This window comes from Narcine bancroftii, chromosome 8 (assembly GCF_036971445.1).
Source record: "Narcine bancroftii isolate sNarBan1 chromosome 8, sNarBan1.hap1, whole genome shotgun sequence".
NCBI classification, from domain to species: Eukaryota; Metazoa; Chordata; class Chondrichthyes; order Torpediniformes; family Narcinidae; genus Narcine; species Narcine bancroftii.
The window spans coordinates 47,547,668-47,571,562 of NC_091476.1; the positions used below are offsets into that span (position 1 = coordinate 47,547,668).

At 43.2% G+C, this 23,895-nt stretch overlaps 1 protein-coding gene and 1 long non-coding RNA gene across 2 annotated transcripts in view; one reads left to right on the forward strand and one right to left on the reverse strand.

The window, feature by feature from the left end:
* LOC138740660 (transmembrane protein 182-like) overlaps positions 1 to 23,183 on the forward strand; it is a 101,156-nt gene extending 77,973 nt beyond the window's left edge. Inside the window, exon 5 of the mRNA XM_069893628.1 lies at positions 21,635 to 23,183. Coding sequence (XP_069749729.1) covers positions 21,635 to 21,900 — 266 coding nt within the window. The 3' untranslated portion in view covers positions 21,901 to 23,183. The remainder of the gene's footprint in view (positions 1 to 21,634) is intronic.
* LOC138740661 (uncharacterized) overlaps positions 1 to 23,895 on the reverse strand; it is a 174,583-nt gene that overhangs the window by 124,764 nt on the left and 25,924 nt on the right. Inside the window, exon 3 of the long non-coding RNA XR_011343101.1 lies at positions 19,537 to 19,701. This is a non-coding gene — a long non-coding RNA (uncharacterized lncRNA). The remainder of the gene's footprint in view (positions 1 to 19,536; positions 19,702 to 23,895) is intronic.

Here is a 23,895-nt window from a genome sequence, read left to right on the forward strand (position 1 = left end):
AAAATATGGACATTGTGCAAGCAAGCAACAGCCATGTTTTGTATAATTCCAGTCAAAGTAGTCTCTCTTTTTTTACATAATACATTTTCAAGTCAAGTCCAGTCAGATGACAACGTTCTCCGGTCCCCAGTGCAAAACATGCAGCCATAACACACATACAAGACAAGCCATACATATCCAGTACAAGTGTTTCATCGATACGAATAACTAAATATTGTTTCATGAATATGAGAGCCTCGGGTGGTCAGTGTGAGCCGTTCCTTTGGTCATTCAGAGTTCTCACTGCCCGTGGGAAGAAGCTTTTCCTTGGCTTTTTGGTGCTGGCTCTGATCCTCCTGCATCTCTTTCCCCGACAGGAGCACCTGAAAGATGCTGTGCCTGGGGTGGAAGGGGTCTTCAATGATTTTGTGCCCTCTTCAGACAATGATCCCGGTAGATCACGTCGATAGTGGGGTGGGGGGAGGGAGACTCTAGTGTTCCTCTCTGCCACTCTTATTTTGAGTTAATTCCTTCACACAACAGAACGTAAAAGAAATGACGTAGGGGTGAGGCTTCTCAAATTTTCCAAATATAAAATTTATTCAGTATCTGTGATAGTACAGATCTATCACCAATGTATATAGTTACAGTATCTACACTGTGCTTACAGCGATTGGCTGAGAGCTAAGCCACGTCTACTGTCTGGGCCTTAAAGGGTTGTGTCCCTAGCCAGGTCGGATCATTCCGGACTGGTCGGCCACCTGTGAAGAGCTCCTGTCTTTTGCTAATAAAAGCCTTGGTTTGGATCAACAAGTCTTTGGTTCTTTCGACGAGCTCTACAGTATCAAATAATCTACAAAAGAAAACTGTGCAGACTTATCATAACCTTAGTGCCATATCCGTACTTTCCATCACTATTCACTGGTACATTCATTCATTCTCTAATTAGAACTGGTCCCTTGCAGTTTCTCCACCCTCTGTGTTTTGAGGGACTTCACCTCCAGTCTCAGCTCCTCACATTTACCTTCCAAATAGGTTGTATGCACAGATCACACCTTAACTGCACGAGTCCAGCAGCTCCTAGACTGAGCCGAAATACATCATAATAAGGCAAGCAGTTGAAAAGACAAGAGATACTCCTGGTTATCTTGGTCCCACACTTAGAAAAATATCAAACTTTATTTTTTGACACTATCACATGCTTTTTTTAATGGTGACCTGCCGCAGAACCTTGAGGAGCGCTGGTGCTGCTGAAGGGGATGCCTCACAGGACAGTTTAGAGCTAGAAACAAACATTGCACCAGAACTGTGGACAAACCCAAGGCCTCAGGCTTGTGGTTATTTCCAATGTGGCAGGCTGGATAGCTAACCTGAATCTTTGTTATGCACCTTGGTTTCTAAGCTTTATCGGTGGTCAGATGTGTGCTAGCCAATCTTGTTAGTTCAGGTCAGGGAGAAGCTGATTCACTACTTGATGGGTGAATGCCAGGTCACTCTGGACCATGTTAGCACTGTCACTGCCAACAGCCCTTGACTGACTCAGCAGGTACGGAGGAAACTGAGGAGTTGATTAACATGTAGAGTCAGAGATAAGGGCACAGTCTACGCCAATCCCATTTACCAGCTCTTGTTCTATAATAAGAAGAATGCAGTAGGGGAAAAGGAACCACTTTAGAAGTGTGATAGGGAGGGTTGCCCAAGGCTGTTTTGGTGAATGTTAAGGACCATGGCTGTAGAAGCCAAGACACTGGATATATTTAAAGTGGAGGTTGATAGGATTTTGATTAGTATGGGTGTTGAAGATTATGGGAAGAAGGCAGGAAAATGGGTGGAGAGGAAAAATACATCGGCCAAGATTCAAATAGTGGAGTAGAGTCGATGGGTTGAATGACCTAATTCTGCTCCTACATCTTAAGATTTTCCTCGGCTAAGAAAATGAGCTGTTATAACCAATGCAAGGACAAACATGCCTCAGATTAAATATAAGCAGCAAGAAAATAAAATATCACGATTTAAAAATCTTTTTACCACTAAATAGTTGGGGAAATGCCTTGGTCCCTGAACTTGACTCGCTTGGAGTCAGAGCACTGAAGAGACTGAAATAGCTCATGGGCAATTTACAGTGAGAAGGGTTGCCAAGAATTACAATTGTGCATTCTTGGATCAGTGGAAACTCTCCCTGTTTCTGAAGCAGAAGGTCACTGGTCGGAACCTCAATCCCGAGACACGAGCAAATAAGTTAAATGGACACTTTATAACATGCAGGGGAGGTATTGTACTCTCAATGTACTGGGCTTTTTTTTAAAAACTGAGGCACTGGCTTTCTAAAAATGATTGCAAAATCCCATGGTACCAGTTTGAAGGAAACTGGCATGCTCTTCCTGGTCTCTGTCAATTTTTCTCAGGGAACTAATATTACAAAGAGAACCATACATGCTAACCTGACAATGCTAATGGCAAAGGCATTTAATGGAGTGCAAGGAGATCAGAGATGTTCTCTGTGGGCAACTAGGGAGGGAGAGGTTATCAATCTTAACCTAACGCCACTCAGAGTCATTAACAAACATTTTAACCCATTGTTTAACCTCAGGTAAACAGACCGATAGTGTGTACATGCCCAAACGTTTCTTAAATATTAAAGTCGAGCCCACATTCACCATTCCTACTATCCTGTGTGAAAAACCTCCCCTTATGTTCCTCCTAAACTTTCTACTTTTTACCTTAACTGTGACCTCTGGTTTAAATCTCACCTAATCTCAGTGGGAGAAGATGACTTGCCTTTATTCTATCTATTCCACTCATAAATTTATATACCTCTATCAAACCTCCCCTCATTCTTCTACACTCCATGGAATAAAGTCCTAACCTGTTTAACATTTCCCTGAAGTCCATGCAACATCCTAGTAAATATTCTCTGCACTCTCAATCCTTTTGATCTTTCCTATAGTTAGGTGACCAAAATTGCACATAATACTCCAAATTTGGCCTCACCAATGTTTTATACAACTTCACCATAACATCCCAACTCCTATACTCAATACTTTGATTTATGAAGGCCAATATGCTAAAAGCTCTCTTTACAACACTATCTACCTGTGACAACACTTTCAGGAATTATGTATCTACATTCCCAGATCCCTCTGTTCTAATGCACTCCTCAGTGCCCTGTCATTTACTGTGTACATCCTAACTTGGTTTTTCCTTCAAAAATTCAACACCTCACACCTGTCAGTATTAAATTCCATCTGCCATTTTTCAGCCCATTATTCCAGCTGGACCAGATCCCTCTGTAACCTTTGAAAGCCTTCCTTGCTGTCCACCACATCTCCAATCTTTGTGCCATCTGCAAATTTGCTCATTCAATTTACCACGTCATCATCCAGGTCACTGCTATAAATGACAAGCGACCATGGCCCCAGCAATGATCTTTGAGGCACACCATTCGTCAAAGGTGTCCAGTCTGAGAAGCATAATCCACTATCATTCTCTGGCTTCTCCTGTATAGCCAAAGTCAAATCCAATTGACTACCTCTTTCTTTTTCAATCTTTTTGATTGGTTTTTATAATAAATACCGTATGATGAAGAAGAGGGAATGAAACTGAAAATACAATCTCTCTCTCTCTAAGATTGAAAAAGAAAGAGGTAGTATATAGATAGATATATATTTATATATATCGATATCTATCTATATATATATATCTCAAGATAAAACTTAAAACAGTATAAACTCGGCACCCACTCCACTGCACTGAATGAAAACAGAAAAGACATAAAAACAATATATATAGAAAAGCCCCACCAAACCTACTCTATTAAAAAAAAGAAAACTAACAAAAAAAACATCTGAGCAGCTTATCCTGAGGGTTACATATATTTTGTAGCTTTTGATTCATATCATGAATCAAAAAAACAAAGATAAGATTATATCTCATCTGAAAGGGCGAGTACATCTAATCACATTAAATCACATTTACATCAAATGAAAATAAGACATAAAAGGTTGCCGTGCATCTTCAAATTTCACCAATGATATCGAATTTTTTTCTAAACTTAAACAGGACATAATATGAGAAAACCATTGAAACACTGTTGGAGGTCTCGAGCCTTTCCATTTGAATAGGATGCCACTTCTAATGAACAACATAGAGAAGGCACTGAAACAGAGAAATCTCCCTATGTCTGGTACAATGATCCCAAAAAGAGCAGTTATTGGATTGGGTCGTAGCTTCACCTGGAGTGCAGTTGAAAAGATGTTGAAAATCTTTTTCCAATAAGGATGGGCAAGACCAAAACATATGTGTCAATGTAGCAATATCAGATTTGCATCTGTTACAAGTAGGGTTGAAATTAAAAAAGAAACAAGCCATCTTATCTTTGGACATGTGAACACGATGCATCACTTTGAATTGGATTAATGAATGTCGGGCACATATTGAAGATTTATTCATCAGTGTAAGAATCTTGTCCCATAGATCTTTCAATAAGGGTCTTGTAAATTCCAATTCCCAAGCCTTTTTAATCTTATTGTGAAGTACTGGATGTAATTTCAATAATCCATCATATATAATTCTAATTAATCCTTCCTGAGAAGGATTCAACTGAAAAAATATTCTCAACTAGATCTGTAAATATCTAAAAGAAAATAAATATTTGGTAATCATATTTACTTGCCAGCTGTTCAAAAGACATTAAACAATCTTCCTTCAATAAATAAATTATTGATGGTCAGAAAAAATAATTATGAGGGATATCACTAGATAAGACAATGTTTTTAAAATGAAAATATTTCCTAAATTGGAACCAGATTCTCAATATATGTTTGAGTATTGGATTAGATATATCTTTATTGATCTTGGGAAAAAAACTAAATGAAAGAGAGGTACCTAATAAGAGTCCATTGAATACTGCTGTGTAGATTTCAATTCTAAATCTCTCAATAATGGACAATCCAATTTGTCAGAATAAAAAATCCAAAATATTAGATAACAAATATTAACAGCCTAGTAATAAAATTTAAAAATTAGGTAGGGCCCCATACCACCATATTTTTTCAATTTTTGTAAATTAAATTTACTAATTCTAGAATTTTTGTTCTTCCAAATAAAGGAAGAAAGCTTTGAATCAATATTATCAAAAATAGACTTTGGGATGAAAACTGGAATCACTTGAAATATATATATATATATATATACTTATTATTATTTTAACTGCATTGATACAATCTATCAAAGATAATAATGAAGGAGATCATCTAGAAAGAGACAATAGAGGAGAAAAATTGAGTTTATATAAATCTCTAAATTGTTTAATAATTTTAACACCCAAGTATATGAAATTATCACTGACAATCTTTAATGGAATACTGACCTGCAAATTGATTGGAAAAAAGTTCACTTTTATGAATGCAGAATTTCTATCCAGAGAAAGAGTTGAATTGAGAAAACACATGACATAGCTGGGATAGATGTTTCGGCATCTGAAATATAAACTAATAGATCGTCAGCATACAAAGAAACATTATGTCACTCCATTTCTGACAATCCCCTGAACCCCATAAAGGACTCTAAGGGCTATTGCCAGAGGTTCTTCTTTTAATTTGGCTTGGCTTCACAGACGAAGATTTATGGAGGGGTATGTCCACGTCTGCTGCAGGCTCGTTGGTGACTGACTAGTCCGATGTGGGACAGGCAGGCACGGTTGCAGCGGTTGCAAGGGAAAATTGGTTGGTTGGGGTTGGGTGTAGGGTTTTTCCTCCTTTGTCTTTTGTCAGTGAGGTGGGCTCTGCGGTCTTCTTCAAAGGAGGTTGCTGCCCGCTGAACTGAGGCGCCAAGATGCACGGTTTGAGGCGATATCAGCCCACTGGCGGTGGTCAATGTGGCAAGCACCAAGAGATTTCTTTAGGCAGTCCTTGTACCTCTTCTTTGGTGCACCTCTGTCACGGCGGCCAGTGGAGAGCTCGCCATATAACACGATCTTGGGAAGGCGATGGTCCTCCATTCTGGAGACATGACCTACCCAGCGCAGTTGGATCTTCAGCAGCGTGGATTCGATGCTGTCGGCCTCTGCCATCTCGAGTACTTCGATGTTGGTGATGAAGTCGCTCCAATGAATGTTGAGGATGGAGCGGAGACAACGCTGGTGGAAGCGTTCTAGGAGCCGTAGGTGATGCTGGTAGAGGACCCATGATTTGGAGCTGAACAGGAGTGTGGGTATGACAACGGCTCTGTATATGCTAATCTTTGTGAGGTTTTTCAGTTGGTTGTTTTTCCAGACTCTTTTGTGTAGTCTTCCAAAGGTGCTATTTGCCTTGGCGAGTCTGTTGTCTATCTCGTTGTCGATCCTTGCATCCGATGAAATGGTGCAGCCGAGATAGGTAAACTGGTTGACCGGTTTGAGTTTTGTGTGCCCGCTGGAGATGTGGGGGGGGCTGGTAGTCATGGTGGGGAGCTGGCTGATGGACGACCTCAGTTTTCTTCAGGCTGACTTCCAGGCCAAACATTTTGGCAGTTTCCGCAAAACAGGACGTCAAGCGCTGAAGAGCTGGCTCTGAATGGGCAACTAAAGTGCCATCGTCTGCAAAGAGTAGTTCACGGACAAGTTGCTCTTGTGTTTTGGTGTGAGCTTGTAGGCGCCTCAGATTGAAGAGACTGCCATCTGTGCGGTACCGGATGTAAACAGCGTCTTCATTGTTGAGGTCTTTCATGGCTTGGTTCAGCATCATGCTGAAGAAGATTGAAAAGAGGGTTGGTGCGAGAATGCAGCCTTGCTTCACACCATTGTTAATGGAGAAGGGTTCAGAGAGCTCATTGCTGTATCTAACCCGACCTTGTTGGTTTTCGTGCAGTTGGATAACCATGTTGAGGAACTTTGGGGGGCATCCGAGGCGCTCTAGTATTTGCCAAAGCCCTTTCCTGCTCACGGTGTTGAAGGCTTTGGTGAGGTCAACAAAGGTGATGTAGAGTCCTTTGTTTTGTTCTCTGCACTTTTCTTGGAGCTTTTCTGAGGGCAAAGACCATGTCAGTAGTTCCTCTGTTTGCGCGAAAGCCGCACTGTGATTCTGGGAGAACATTCTCGGTGACACTAGGTATTATTCTATTTAGTAGAATCCTAGCGAAGATTTTGCCTGCAATGGAGAGCAGCGTGATTCCCCTGTAGTTTCAGCAGTCTGATTTCTCGCCTTTGTTTTTGTACAGGGTGATGATGATGGCATCACAAAGGTCCTGAGGCAGCTTTCCTTGGTCCCAGCAGAGCTTGAAAAACTCATGCAGTTTGGCATGCAGAGTTTTGCTGCCAGCCTTCCAGACCTCTGGGGGGATTCCATCCATACCTGCTGCTTTGCCACTTTTCAGTTGTTCAATTGCCTTATATGTCTCTTCCCGGGTGAGGACCTCATCCAGCTCTAGCCTTAGGGGCTGTTGAGGGAGCTGGAGCAGGGCAGATTCTTGGACTGAGCGGTTGGCACTGAAAAGAGTTTGGAAGTGTTCTGACCATCGGTTGAGGATGGAGATCTTGTCGCTGAGGAGGACTTTGCTGTCTGAGCTGCGCAGCAGGCTTTGGACTTGGGGTGAGGGGCCATACACAGCCTTTAGAGCCTCGTAAAAGCCCCTGAAGTCGCCAATGTCCGCACTGAGCTGGGTTAGTTTGGCGAGGCTAGTCCACCACTCATTTTGGATCTCCCGGAGTTTGCGCTGAAGATGGCTCCATGCGCGACGGAAGGCTTGTTTCTTCTCTGGCCAGGACGGCTTTGTAAGGTGAGCCTGGTGGGCAGCTCGCTTCTTTGCCAGCAGCTCCTGGATTTCCTGGTTGTTTTTGTCGAACCATTCCTTGTTTTTCCTGGAGGAGAAGCCCAGTACCTCTTCAGTGGATTGCAGTATGGTAGTCTTCAATTGATCCCAGAGGGTTTCAGGGGACGAGTCCGTGAAGCGGATTGCATCCTCAAGCTTTGCTTTGAGGTTTGCCTGGAAGTTTCCTCTCACTTCGTCTGACTGCAGGTTTCCAACATTGAACCTCTTTCTGGGGGCTTTACTGTTCCTGGACTTTGGCTTGAAGTGAAGGTTGAGCTTGCAGCGAACCAGCCGGTGGTCAGTGTGGCATTCCGCGCTGGGTATGACCCTGGTGTGGAGCACATCTCGTTTGTCTTACTACAACTTTAAGTTATCCCTTACTAATCACAGAACACTTATGGCATAGGGATTGCTTAAGGTGGAACGCAAATGGAAAGAAAAAGTTTGAAAACCACTGCTTTAGTCCATGAACGTTAATTAATTGAAAGCAAAGAATGTGGTAAACTGAGTCACTACACTGTTACAATTGGCTTGTCTGAAGAGATTAATTGAATGATACATTAGAAACTACTGCACTTAAACATGTCACGGATGTTCCTACGATGCAGCTAATTCCATTCACATTTCACTGCAATTAATTTAACTGTCAAGATTTGAAAAGTGACCAATGTTTTAATTTTACAGGTGATTTTTAAAAGATTGCCAAAGATAGGAGTGAACAGGTCTGTTTAGAAACTTGGTTGAGGTGTTGTCCTGTTAGCAGGAAGGTTAATCTTGTATGTGACAGCGCTGAGAAAGGTTATAACAGAGGTTCTCAACATTTTTCTTTCCACTCACATACCACTTTAAGTATTCCCTATGCCATAGCTGCTCTGTTGATTAGTAAGATTTAGGGGAAAGATAAAGTTTGAAAACCACTGTTTTAATCGTCCCTAATTGACTTGTTATGTGCACAGTTTCATAAATCCAAAGGAAATGGGCCAATGACAATTTTTCTCAAGCAAAATATTTCAGTAACAATTCGGTCTAGAGCAGTGATTCTCAACCTTCCCTTCCCCCTCACACACCACCTTAAGCAATCCCTTACTCATCACAGAGCATCTATGGCGTAGGGATTACTTAAAGTGGTATGTGAGTGGAAAGAAAAAGGTTGAGAACCAGAGTTATAATAAATTGACAATTAATATCAGATCACATCTTCATTGAAATAGCAGGTTTTTACAATGCCAAACTAAACTCAATATGTCCAATATCATGCCTGCCTCATTCCCTGCAAGAGCCTCTCAATAGAAGATGATAATGAACTGACTCAGAGAGAAAAGAGATCTTGCATCTTTACTCTCACCTCATTCTTCATGTTCCCTCCCACCTTTTACACCCCCCCCCCCCCCCCACTCCACCATGCCGTGTCAGCCACTACATGCTAGGGGCAATTTACAGCAGTCATAAGTCAGATCTTCCAGATGAAGACCAAACAGTTACAGGGAGAAGGTGCAGACTCCATGCTGAGAGCGACCGAGGTCAGGATTGATCCTGGCTCTTTGATGCTAGGGGTCAGCAGCGCCACGGACAGACACCATCATTTGTTATCATGTGGTAATGGGGACTTTCAGCAGAAAGTACGTATCTGATTGAAAGTCGGAGCCCTGTAGGGTCTATAATGACTCTGCTCCTTGATAAGTTTCAAATCTTCCCCACTTCAGTCAGAACTCAAGTAGATTGATGATAACAGCATATATTTGTAAAGAAATCTACTATAAAGTATATTAAAAATACCGGACTTCATTGCAAAGTCCGTCATAGAGTTATACAGCATGGACGAAGGTCCTTCGGCCCAATGCATTCACAACTTGTCTACACAAACTAGTTCCATTTGCCTATACAGAGCCCATATTCGTCTACTCTAAACCATCCACACTGTTTAATGTACATGTCTATATGATCATTAAATGTTACAATCATATCATCCCTACCACTTCTGCTGACAGCTCATTCCACATATATACCTACTTTGTGTGAAAAAGTTCCCCTCAGCACCCTTTTAAATGTTTCCCATTCACTTTAAATCTATGCTTTCTAGGTTTAGAGAATGACTTTGATTACTTACCTTCTCTATTTCCACCCCCCCCCCCTCCCTATAAAACCTATAATGTCCCCTACTCAGCCTCCTGCCCTTTAGGGAGAAAGGTCCCAGCCTATAAAACTTAATAGGGAGTGTGCAAGATTATGAGTGGACACCCAGCACCTTTTCCCCAGAAGACATCTGTCTAAGGTGAGTGGAGGAAAGTTTAGGGGAGATGTCACTGGAAGGTTTTTTTTTTACAGAGTGTCGGGTGCCTGGAAGACATTATCAGGGTGGTGGCTAATGCAATAGGGCACATTTAAGAAAATCTTAGATAGGGACATGGTTGTAAGAAAAATGAAGGGTTATGGGCTGCTAGGTTGAGAAGGATTAAATTGATTGTGAAGGAGGTGTACAATTGTCTGGCACAACATCATGGGCTGAAAGGCCTGTTCTGTGCTGTTCTTTCTCTCCTTATAATTCTTGCCCTTCCAGTGAATCTTTTCTGCCGATGATGAGCAGGGATCCAGAAGGGCCTGGGCTATCAGCAGTTTCCTGAGCACATTGGAGGTTCACTACTAGGAGTTCGGGTCACCACTGCAACGGATGGGAGGGCGTGCAGCTGCAGAGGGTACAGGAACATAGGAGGCGAATCCACGGAAACTTAATGCCTTTGAAGGGACTCTCCTTTGCTTCTTCGTCTCTGATTGACGAGGGTGCCAGGCTCGTGTTGACCAACATTGTGCATTACTGTGCGGCGATCAAGGAGTCTTGAATATTAACAGAAACAGTGACTAAACTGAGATTCAATAGGCTTACATACTGCTGATAGCTACAGGCCAATAACAACACTGCGGTGCCAACTTGGCCACAACCACGCTATTTTGAATGAAACAACATGAACCTCAACTGAAAATGCAGATTGTAAACTGATCATTCTGAAGATAATAGAATTCCCGGTGCATGGCAAATAAAAAGGCAAACTGGGCTATAATCACATTGAAACATTTCTGCCCCTTGTAATAAAGCTCATTATTGCCTTCCCACAGCCAGCATACACAGATCATCAGTGATAAAGCTCAAGCTTATTTGACATGAGAGTAATCGCTCTCTGGCTGAGGTTCCAAAATACACAGGGTGCTGATAATTGTAATATTGTTGCTCATAGATTCTGCCTGATAACTTGCCACATTGATTGAAACTAAAACTGGAATTATTAATCGTATGCATCAAATATTCTGGGACCAATGAAGCGGACCATCAATTGAAAGATTAAATAAGATTAAACCACCTTCCTTCTTCACCCCATTTCTCCACCACTCTTCAATGCACCCCCTCCCCCAAAACTGAATAGAACAAATTTATTCATTGATACTCCCACACACATACACACAAACCTTGGCGAGTTTACAGTGATATCTCATTATCTTGAAAAACCCTGGAGACTTCAGCAGATTTCTGCATGTTTAACCGAAAAGATTCTGCTCAGAGAAGAGATGCGTCTGAGGAGGATTTCCAAATCTCAGTCAAGGTATTGCAGCACAAATTGGTTAATTGTGCCAAAGCAGCGCATCAGTCACTGAGGGTAGAAATCTAGCAGGGCAGATTGCAATTCATGTTTAAACATAAACATGAAAAAAGGTGTTCAAGTAATTATCATGCATGCATGTAAGTAAATATTATTCTGAGCAATATTTACATAGGAGGATTATTTCCCCTGGAGACAGTGTGTGCGCTTGCATAGGTCGATCCTATTTTAGTAAATCCAAGATTGTGGTTAACGTCGTAGCTGCAATAAGTTAAAATTCTGAACAAGTGCGGCTTTAATGAAAGAGCTGCAATCAGGATATCTCAAAGTACTTTACACTCGGTGAAATTTCTTCTACTGATGATCACTCAGCCTGCAACAACTTCCCTCAGATAACGGCCAAATAATTTGTTTTAGTGGTGTTGAATGAAGGATAATCATTTGCTCACGTACTAGGGAGAACATCTTATGAAGAAAGATTGAATGAGCTTGGACATTTCCCTTCAAAGCTACAGAGGATGAGAGATGTATTTGTAGAGCTATATGATTTTCTTTTAGTTTTAATTTTTTAATTTAATTTTAGACATATAGCATGGCAACAGACCCTTTCGGCCCACAAGCCCGTGCTGCTCAATTGCACCCAATTAGCCTACAACCCCCGGTGCGGTTTGGAGGGTGGCAGGAAACCGGAGCCCCTGGGAAAACCCACGAAGACACACGGAAAATGTGCAAACTCCTCACAGACAGCGTGGGATTTGAACCCTGGTCCTGGTTTCTGCTGCTGTTTACAGCTTTGTACTGACTGCGACACACTATGAGAGGTGTAGATACAGTGGACAACTTGCACCTTTTTCCTCAAGGTGGCAAAGGCCAATACCAGAGAAGATCTGCTTAAGGTGAGGGGACGAAAGTTTAGGGAAGACTTCAGAGGTACTTTTTTTTTTTTTTTTTTACACACAGAGAATGGTGGGTGCCTGGAATGCAATAGAGGAGTGGTGGTGGTTGGGGAATGTACAATAGGGTCATTTACAAGATAGGCACATAGATGTAATTAAAAAATGAGGATTATTGGCTATGAGGTTGGGAAGGGTTAATTGATGGAGGAATGTGTTTAAATAGGTTCGTACAACATCATGGGCCAAAGGCCACCGTGTACCACAGTGTTTCATTTTCTATGTTCTTAAGTTAAAGTCAGGGAAGACTCTGCTCTTCAAAGTAAAGTAGGGTCTTTTGTCCTCATATAGACAGTTTATCATGTTTATCAACCAAAGGTAAATAACTCTGGCAATCAAATACACCCAAGCTGGAACTTTAGTCTGGATTTTATACAGAAGTCTCAGTATTGTATGATTAAATATTATATTTAGAGATTATAGTACTGCAAAAGGCCCTTCCGGCCATGAGCTCATGCAACCATTCAGGAGAGTGAATCCAAGGAAAACATCCAGACCGATGGCGTACTCAGCCGAGTACTGTAAACCTGTGCTGGCCAACTTTCTAAAGTATTCACAGATATCTTCAACATCTCACTCAGGCAAGGAGTGGCACCCACCTGTTTCAAACAGGCCTTAATTGTACAAGTGCCCAAGAAGAGTGTTGCAACCTCCCAAAATGATGACCGACCAGTGGCACTCACATCCAAAGTGAGGAAGTGTTTTGAGAGGCTGGTGTTAGAGCATATCAGCTCCTGTCTGAGTGGCGATATGGGTTCCTTCCAATTCACCTATTGCATCAACATGTTTATGCCAGATGCCATCTCACTGGCTCTACACCAAACCCTGCTACACCTGGTTAGCAAAGACGCCTACAGTTCGGCATTCAACAGCATCATCCCCTCAAAACTGACCAGCAGACTTGAAGACCTGGGCCTCAATACCCTGCTGTGTTTCCACTAAGCGTAGATTGGGAGAATTCTCCTCCACAATCTCTGTCAGTATCGGGGCTCCACAGGGCTGCATACGTAGCCTCCCGCTCTACTTGTTTTACATCAATGACAATATGGCTCATAATTACAACACAATCACTGACAAATTTGCTGACATTGTATAAAAGGGGGGGGGGGGTGGGGGAAATGAGTCAGCACACAGGAGGGAGATTGAAAACTTGGCTGAATGGTGTACTAACAACAACCTTGCACTCAATGTCACCAAAATCAAGGGCTTATTTTGCACTAACAATTAGTGGTAATTCTGCCGCGCCCGCAGGAAAAAAGAATCTCAGGGTTGTATGTGGTGTCATGTATGTACTCGGACAAGTAATCTGAACTTTGAATCTACATACAGTCTATATTTTTGGGGCATGAATGAAACTGGAGTACCCACAAGAAACCAATGCAGATACAAAGAGAACTTACAGATAGCACTGGTTACAAACATGGGTCATTGACACTGTAATAACATTCCGCTAACCACCTATACTTCTACCCAGTAATTATCCCTTCATAACTTTTTCTCTTTCCTCTTACACCTCTCCCTACCCCACCCCCATCTCCCTCTCTCTTCCCCCAACCCTCATCTCAACCCCCCGCTATGCCCCTTCGACCTCCCCCACCCACAACCTCCCCCACCCACAACCTCCCCCTCTGACCTCCTCCGACCTCTCAACCCCATCCCCCTACCAACCCTCCTCCTCCTCCTCCTTCCAACCTCCCCCACCTTCCATATCCACCCTCAGGCCTCCGCAACCACCCCTTCCCCCCAACACCCTCCACAACACTGATCCCCACTCTGACCCCTGCTTGGTTTTTGCTGTTCCCCCTGACTCCCCTCTGAGGCGGAGTGCTCGGTCCTCAGTAGAGGCCTCACCTCTTCCCCCCACCTATATTTCAATGAGTTCCACACATCGCAATACCGAACCTTTTTTCCATTGCCTCTGCACTCATTTCCAAGACTGTGACTCTCCACCCCCACCCCCACCAAGACCCTTTCTCCCACTTCATCCTGGAACCTCATGCTGGCCAGCTGCCCACACTGGGCCTTTTCATTTCCAAATGCCGCCGAGACATAAACCGTCTCAACTTTATCACGCCCCCTCTCATATTCCAACCTCACCTCCTCAGAACGCTCTGCCCTCCACTCTCTCCGCAACAATCCCAGCCTCGCCATTGAACCAGTAGGCAAGGGTGGTGCTGTTGTAGTCTGTTGCACTGACCTCTATCTTGCTGAGGCCAGACAACAGCTCTCAGACACCTCATCCTATTGACCCCACCACTACACATCAAGTCAGTATCTCCAACCTCATCATCTCTGGTCACCTCCCCTCCACGGCCACCAACCTCATTCCTTCCCTCCCCCACACTGCCTGCTTCTACCTTCTATCCAAGATTCACAAACTCAACCGGCACTTAGACACATTTTTCCCTCTCCTCTCTACCTTCTGTAGGGACCGCTCCCTCCGCGATTCCTTCAGGTACTCATCCCTCCCCACCCATCGCACCCCCGGCACCTTCCCTGTGGCCGCAGGAGCTGCAATACTTGTGCCCACATCTCCACCTTCACCACGGTCTGGGGCCCCAAACAGGCCTTTCAAGTGAAGCAACACCTCACCTGTACATCCAGAGGGCTGATTTACTACATCCAGTGCTCTCTTTGTGGCCTTCTCTACATCGGAGAGACTGGCCGCCTATTGGGAGATTACCTCACTCACCATCTCCACTCTGTTGGCAACCACAGCCAACCATTTCAGTTCTGAGTTACACTCCCTTGCTCACGTGTCTGTCCATTACCTCATGTACAGTCACACCCAGCCCACCTCATTTTTCATCTGGGCACTCTCCAGCCAGATGGCATTAACATTGACTTTACTGCTTTCCATTAAACCTGCTCGCCTTTCCCCCCCCCTCTTCTCCCTTTCCTGTCTTTCCAGTTCTTCCACCCATACAGGCATCCCCCCTCCCCCTCATTGCTGCTGTCCCCTCCCTTCTTTCTCCTCCTATCATCTCCTGCATTTTCCCTCACCCCACCTTTTGTTTGGATGCCTCCTGGCATTTTCTCATACTTCGATGAAGGGCCCAAGCCCTTGCTGCATAAAGGACACTGTTTGACCTGCTGAGCTTCTCCGGCATTTTTTGTTTGTACTTCGACCACGGTGTCCACAGACTTTTGTGATTTACTTTTATACTTCTACAGGCACTGCTCAGCTCTCTCACCCATCTCCTGGCTTCCCATGCTCTTTGTCTGGAATTTGCCATCGTCCCTATGATTTGGATGCTTCCCCTCAACACCCCCCCCCCCCAACCCTGTCCCCACCACGCCGAATGATCATCTCACTGATGTGTGGGACACACCTAACGGAGTGGATATTAATAGGGCAGTGTCTTGATGAGAACGTGGAGCAAAGAATGAAAATAAGTTAATTGTCATTCATATTGGTGGAAAGGGATGATGGGCCTATCCACTTGGTGAAGCACGATAATGGGAAATGACTCATACTTGCAAACAGCCCGTTTATATGACAGGTGGAACCAAGATTGATTAACATTTGTCTTTGCATAAATGGCTGACCATCTGCAACTGTAGCATACCAAAGTTAGTCAAAATAAGAAAAATTTCTTGAAGAGCCTTTTCAAACTCTTTATCGCCCCTAACTATATGCATCTTGTTTTCCATAGTTAAAACAAGTTTTTTTTTGTTTGCACAAAACAGGATAGTGACCACACATCTCCTTATTTTGGTGTATAAATATCAAGGCAAAACCTTGTTCTGACCAGAGTCTGAGGGCACATGCTCTGACTTTCCATGATAATCACGCAACAAAACTTCCTGAATCAAGCCTCGAAGTACTAACTCGTCTTTGATTAAAACATCTCTGAGGCAACATTTTGCTATGTACATATGGACCAAAATTCTACATTGCTAGAGCTGAAAGAACAACTATGATAGTTTACATTAAATTATTAAAGGATTGTTAAATGCAAAGCATAATTAGACAATAATTATTCACAGAGTAGAGTTAGAAAAAACGTGTCATTACGATAGAGCAGACGGTGTCATTTTTGAATTTGGGTTGCTGGGTCATGTCATGTCAGAGTGTTTTATGATTTCTGCAGTAAGTTCAAGTTTATTATTATCTGACTGTTAATTTACAACCTGACAAAATAGTGATTCCCCGGACCACAGTGCACACGAACAGTACACAGCATATAATAATCGCATATATATAAAAAGATAACATTAAAATAAATTAGACAGATCGCCTTCAGGTCACCCTTGGGCAAGGTGTCGTACCTGTTTAGCCTCCCAATCAGGGTGACATGAAGCCATGGATGCAGATGGTGTTTGTTTTTTTTCAAGCAGATTCTACAGATTGAAATGTATGGTTGCAAAACTAAAAACGCTAGGCAGGTGAATCTGCTGATCAGTAGCCAGGGTTACCTGTCCAGTATGGACACTGCAACTGAAGAAGACAACGGGAAACCACTTCAGTATTTTTTCCCTTGTATAGTCATGAACTCAACATCGACTATGGTCTCAGCTCAAAGATGGAACCTTCACTGAAGGAGAACAGGGGAAGCAACAACTACAATTCGGAGGGTCAGAGATCGTGACAGATGGAGAGACGTGATTGCCCATACTGAACGGCAAGGCACCTGAATGATGATATATATACACACATACATATACAGACATATATACACACACATACATACATACATATACTGTTCATCAATCTTCTAGCCAGTGGGAAGAAGCTTTTTCCCAGCCTGGCAGTCCTGACTTGGATATACCTGCACCTCCTTCCTGATGTTAGTGGATCATAGATACTGATTACTGGACAGTAAGAGTTTTTTTTTAATATTTTTAAGCCTTATTTAAGCAATGCTGCCTGTAAACATTGACAATAGAGGAAAGGGAGACCCCGGTGATTTTGATCATCCTCTGTATTGATTTCCAGTCTGTAGCTACTGTCTGACACAATGAGGCAGCCAGAAAGGACACTCCCAATAGTGCTCTGGCAAAATATTATCAAGGTGGGTGCTGGTAGCCTTGTCCTCCTCAAGCTCCTCAGGAAGTGTAGGCTCTGCTGCAACTTCCTGACCATCTGACTATTGAGGAGGTGGTGTGGGTTCAGGATAGGTCATCCTTTATATGGCACAACAAGAAAACTGGTGCTCCCAACTCTCTCCATAACTAAACTATTGATGTGTAATGGAGAGTGGATGACTTTTGTCCTCTTGAAGCCTACAATCATCTTCTTTTGTCCATATAGAGACTCTGGTTGTTTACATTTTACAAGTGTTGCAATCATTGTTGCTGATGGGGCCCAACTACCACTCCAGCATCTGCAAACAACGATTCTATTTGGTAACTCTGACCGTGCAGTTGTGAGTCAGCAGGTGTTAATGGAAGCAGGCTGATCGCACAGTACTGAAGGGCACCTGATAGCTGTTGGAAACAAAACAGATCTTGAACCTAGAGGTGCTGGCCTTCAGGCTTCTGCCCGAAGATAGCAGTGAGAAGAGGTTGTGAACAGGGTGATGGGGGTCCTTCGTAATGTCTTCTTGAAGCAGCGCCTCAACAGATGGAAGGTCAGAGCCCGTGACAGACCTATGTTTGCAGCTTTCTCCAGTCCCAGGCACTCGGATTACAAAACCTGGTAATGATGCAAGCAGTCAGTGCACTTTCGACAGTGCACATGCAGAATTTGGATAGAGTATCCTCTGACGTGCCAAAGCTCCTCTGTCCTCACACTTTTCAAAAGTAATGGCATTGGTGTTCCTTTTTCATAGTTGTCTCTATAAGCTGGTTCCAGTAGATTTTCCTGGAGCAAAATGGGATTGGCATGGAACCTGTGTAAATGGGCACTTAATAATCAACAAGAAATCAGTATATCCATACTGAACTCACGCCGAACTGCTCTTAATGCTGGTTGCCTTACCAATTTTACAATGGATTATCAGTAACCACAAGCACTTTACAATGCTCAAAGCTCAGGCTGTTCCCCTGATCAATGGAGAGCAATTTTACAAGTCAGGCAAATAATGTAATACAGATTTCATCTGCCTATTTTTCTTCTCATTAATAAATTAACTTAATCACTTTACATAGCCGATAATGATCAGATTTTGTAAATTGCTTTATCTCTATCACTTAACAATTGTGAGACACGTTGGGATGTAGAATTTACACATTGGATCACGCTTTATGTAATAGAAACTGCCGCGGAAACCATTAATTAGCATGACATTGCTGAAGATTGCACCAAATTGGAGAGGAAGCAGATAATTAGATCATTACAAATAAAGTAGAACAAAGCATTAAGCATAAGTACAGGATATCATTCACACTCACACAGTTATGCCAGTTTAAAGAAGAGGCTCAAAGAGAGGCGTTTCTTACCATCATTTGGAGTTTTGCAGAGACCAAGGAATCGGGGTATAAAGCAGGGCCATGGATTATGGAGATTCCTCCATGGATTAAAAATAATTGAGAGAATGGAAATATCTGCTGAGTCACCTGCTCTGGTCCACCCACATCAATGCAATGGGCAAGAACATGCACCAAAACTTCGACGTCCTCAGTATCCTGAGCAAATTTGCCGCATCACTCACATCCCTTAACAACTTCTACGGGCGCATCACTGAACCCATCCTGTCAAGGTGTGTCACTGCGGGAAGTAGGAACTGCTCCGCTTAGACCGCAAGAAACTGCTGAGCGTTAAGTATGTGCCTCAGGTCATAACACACATTCCCTTGTTGCCTTAAAAAAACAGCCAACATATTAAAAGATTCATCCTGCTCCAGCCACCCTTGCCATTGGGAAGACAAGTATGACACTACTCTCCACCAGCTTCAAGGAGAGTTTCTTTCCTGTTGTTATTGGACATCTGAATGTACCCCAATATTTATCTAATGTTGCCTTTGTTCCGTACCCACTGATCACTCTGTAACTCTGCACGTTTGTACTTTTGTACTGGGTCATACTTTTTGCTCTATATATGAGATGTCTAACTGATCTGAACTCAAAAACATCCTCAGTCATGAGACCATGAGCTTGAACTTGCATCTCATCACAAAATGGGCCTCAATGGCTTTGTCATAGACAATAAGCCCAGCACAAGGGGCTCACATCTTATCACCATGCAACTTTTACGTGACCGAGTTAATACAGGTCGAGATACTGCTTCTGAGATTTTAAGTCTGCATCTCAGGAGATAAAACTGTCCACAGACATTTTCTACGAACCTATCAACTCCCAGAGCTGCACACCTTCACATTCTATCCCCGTTAGGATTCTGTTCCTTTTTTCAATTCCTCCATCTCTGGCACATCTGCTCCCAATATGGAGTCTTCCATTCCAGAACATCCAAGATGTCCTCCTTCTTCAGAACATGTGGCTTTTGTTGGAATCTAGGGGTTAAAACAGTATGAAATAAATGATTAATCAATAAGTTTATTTGGACTGCATGAGTCAGGGAAAGAGGAATGTGGCTAAGTGGCTGTCACAGCATGGAGCAAAGTTGGCTGAACAAAATTGGCTGCTCCCAAGATACAGGGAGAGGATATGCATAAAACGATTTAGGAGGAATGCTCAACTGAAGGAGGTGGGAAGTAGCACAGGAGACACAGGCCAGATCAGAACAAAGAATGGCCCGCAAGAATCAAAGGGAATGGAAAACCAGTCTAGGAGGAAGATTAAGGCACGAGGAGGTGTTAAAGAGAACAGCAGAAATTGGCCAGACAGGGACCGTATGGTGATTAGAAATATCTGGGGATGAATTAATTTCAGATCTAAACAACAGGATAGTCTGGCCTGGAGGATTAACATGGGAAGGCTACACCCCAGAAATCTGCAAAACAGGAGATGACTTGTGATAACCCTTATGCAAAAAGATCTAGCAGGGAAAACAACTTTTGTTCTGTGTGATAAGATTGACCTATATAAACTGTGCCAACTGGACAATAGGGGTCAGTCTCGGGGAGTAGCTCACTGGCAGGTGACCTATGAACTAACAGACTGACCCAGAGCTCTGTTAAGTTTTATTCTTGTGCAGTGCTGTGCTGTGTGGTGTAATAAACTGACTGTTGAACCGAATACCTTCTCCTATCACTTCATTCAACGAACGCGCTGGACTCAGTTCACACATAGACTAAATTAAGAGTAAATAAATTAAAGCCAGACCGATGTGTCGGAACTTGAAGTCCCTAAGGGACTGGTCTGACACCCAAATACCGACAGTGCAGTTCTCCTCATCTGGTCAGGCATACAGAATTTTGTCTCCGACACATGAGCAAGTCCTCCTTGAGCATAGACAGATTGAACTCTTTCATGGTAGAGAGAAGATGGATCACCCCGACTCAGCCCCTATGCTAGACTCTCTCCCTGAGAACCTGTGGTCAGTGGGATCAGCAGATGTGGGTTTTTGTCAGCAGGTTGATTCCATGACCTTCGAACTGTCAGATTACACCCCTATTTGGCAGATGCAATACTACATCATCCAAAACCAAAGACAGTAAAGGAGATGCTTTTGTTTTTGGGTTTGTCAGGTTATAGTAGGCAGTTTATCCCATCGTATGGTGAGTTGACACATCCACTGCGAACTTTGGTGAAGGAGCAGGGGATGAGGAATCTGGGAGCTACACTTGATTGGACTGCACAGGCTGAGATGAGTTTTATTCTATTGAAGCAAGCTCTTACAACAGCTACAGATTTGGCGATTCCAAATTATAAACTACCTTTCTTTTTGGATGTTTCTGAAAAAGCACACACAATTGATGGTGTTCTTTTTCAGAAAAAAGGGGGTGGAAGATGTGTGCTCATGTATGGGAGTATCACACTAGACCCAACGGAAGACAGACACCCACCATGTACAAGACATGCAGCAGGAGTAGCAAAGATTCTACAAAAGGTGGCACACATAGTAATGGGACATGGCCTGACAGTATTAACAACACATAGTATTGTAGCATTTGTGAGCTCCACAGCATTTACAATGACTTCGTTAAGGCAGACGAGACTAGAAAAGATCCTGAATGCTCCAAATGTTACGTTTACCCATGAAGGCATTAACATGGCAGAAAATAGTGGAGAGGATGAACCAAACAATAAAAGGTAAGATCGGGAAAGTACAGGCACGGACCAAACTAAATTGGGTGGATGCGTTGCCTCTGGCATTAATGTCAATAAGGAGTTCGGTAAGTTCTGTGACAGGATTCACTCCATATGAACTACGAACGGGGCACCAGTTCCCGGGACCAGGAGCCGGAAGTCAGACTACGAAGAATGAGGTAAGTTCAATGGGATGCAAGCTGTATTATGATAAACTAACGGCTCTGGTGTCAGATTTTTCACAACAGGTCACAAGTCCCAACAGAGAAGGGGAAACACCAATACCTTCAGTCGCGGAGTGGATTCTGCTAAAGGTCATCAAGAGAAAGTGGTCGGAGCCCAGGTGGACAGGACCCTACCGTGGGGTGGAGAGGACGTCCCACGCGGTTCGACTACAGGGAAAAGGCGAGACGTGGTATCATTGGAGTCAGTGTGCAGCCACGGACCCACCAGCACGGACACTGGAACAGATTCGTACGGCGGCGACTGAGAACCTGTGAGCAACTACGGACTAAGAACTTTCTGAACGGGTCCCTTTAAAGAACATATTGGACTCCGGGGACTGTTGATGGTAGAATCTATTGTTGTTTAAAAATCGATGACAATGGGCAAGCAGTAAAGGAGATTTCTTCAGGTATTCGCAAATTAGCTCACGTCCCGGTTCAGACCTGGCGACCCTTGGGCAGCGCATGGCTGGGAAATTTGTTCTCTGGAGACTGGGGATGGATACATACTATAGTGCTAGTTGCTGGATTTGTGGTTTTGGCGTTGATTCTGATCCCATGCATCCTTCCCTGCCTCCAGTGCCTCATTCAACGAGCGCTGTCACAGAGAGACATCCCCAGACCCCAAGGCATGTATTTGTCCCTACTGCCCTCTCAAGAGTGTAATGATTACAAGGGATCAGAAATGCCAACCCTGGCATGTAACCCGGATTTCTCTATCTAATAAGTTAACTGGTGGTTGGTCTCATTTTCATGAGACCAAAAGGGGGACTGTTGGAATCTAGGGGTTAAAACAGTATGAAATAAATGATTAATCAATAAGTTTATTTGGACTGCATGAGTCAGGGAAAGAGGAATGTGGCTAAGTGGCTGTCACAGCATGGAGAAAGTTGGCTGAACAAAATTGGCTGCTCCCAAGATACAGGGAGAGGATATGCATAAAACGATTTAGGAGGAATGCTCAACTGAAGGAGGTGGGAAGTAGCACAGGAGACACAGGCCAGATCAGAACAAAGAATGGCCCGCAAGAATCAAAGGGAATGGAAAACCAGTCTAGGAGGAAGATTAAGGCACGAGGAGGTGTTAAAGAGAACAGCAGAAATTGGCCAGACAGGGACCGTATGGTGATTAGAAATATCTGGGGATGAATTAATTTCAGATTTAAACAACAGGATAGTCTGGCCTGGAGGATTAACATGGGAAGGCTACACCCCAGAAATCTGCAAAACAGGAGATGACTTGTGATAACCCTTATGCAAAAAGATCTAGCAGGGAAAACAACTTTTGTTCTGTGTGATAAGATTGACCTATATAAACTGTGCCAACTGGACAATAGGGGTCAGTCTCGGGGAGTAGCTCACTGGCAGGTGACCTATGAACTAACAGACTGACCCAGAGCTCTGTTAAGTTTTATTCTTGTGCTGTGCTGTGCTGTGTGGTGTAATAAACTGACTGTTGAACCGAATACCTTTTCCTATCACTTCATTCAACGAACGCGCTGGACTCAGTTCACACATAGACTAAATTAAGAGTAAATAAATTAAAGCCAGAGTCCAACACTTTCCCCCCTCTGCTGCCATCATCTCAGTCCTTACCTGCATCTCCTCTATTTGCCACACATCTGCCCTCTAAATCCATCCTCTCCAAGTACCTATCTAATTTTTTTTTCTTAAATGTTGTAATTGGTACCTGCCTCAAAGTTCTCCTCGGTTAGCCCATTCCATACAGTGGTACCCCTCAGGTTCCTGTTAGATCTCTCCCCATTCCCCCACCCCCCTCACCTTAAGCCTATGTCCTTTGTTTACTGATACCCCTACTCTGGGCAAAAGTATTTTCTGCATTCACTCGATCTATTCCTGTCATCATTTTGTATAACTTTATGAGATCCACCATCAGCCTCCTGTGCTCCAAGGAATGAAGGCCTACCCTGCGCAACCTCTCCCTGTAACTAAGTCCCCTCAGACCTGGCAACATCTTGGGGGATTTAGAGATAGTGGCATTGTCATGTGTCCATTTAAAAAAAAAAGTAAAATTAACTGAAGGATAAGCAGTGTAATTGACCTTGTTGGGTGGTGCAGGGGATGGCTATAGTTTCATAACATACTTTACATCACGCTGTGAGTGCAAATGACTGATCATGCAGAAAAATATAATGACATTTGAAATATGCACTCTCTTTAAAAGCAATGCATCTTTTTAAAAAATAAAAAAATCAATTGAAACGTCTCATACAATGAAATGCAAACTGCATTCAAAGAGATTTAGATGAAG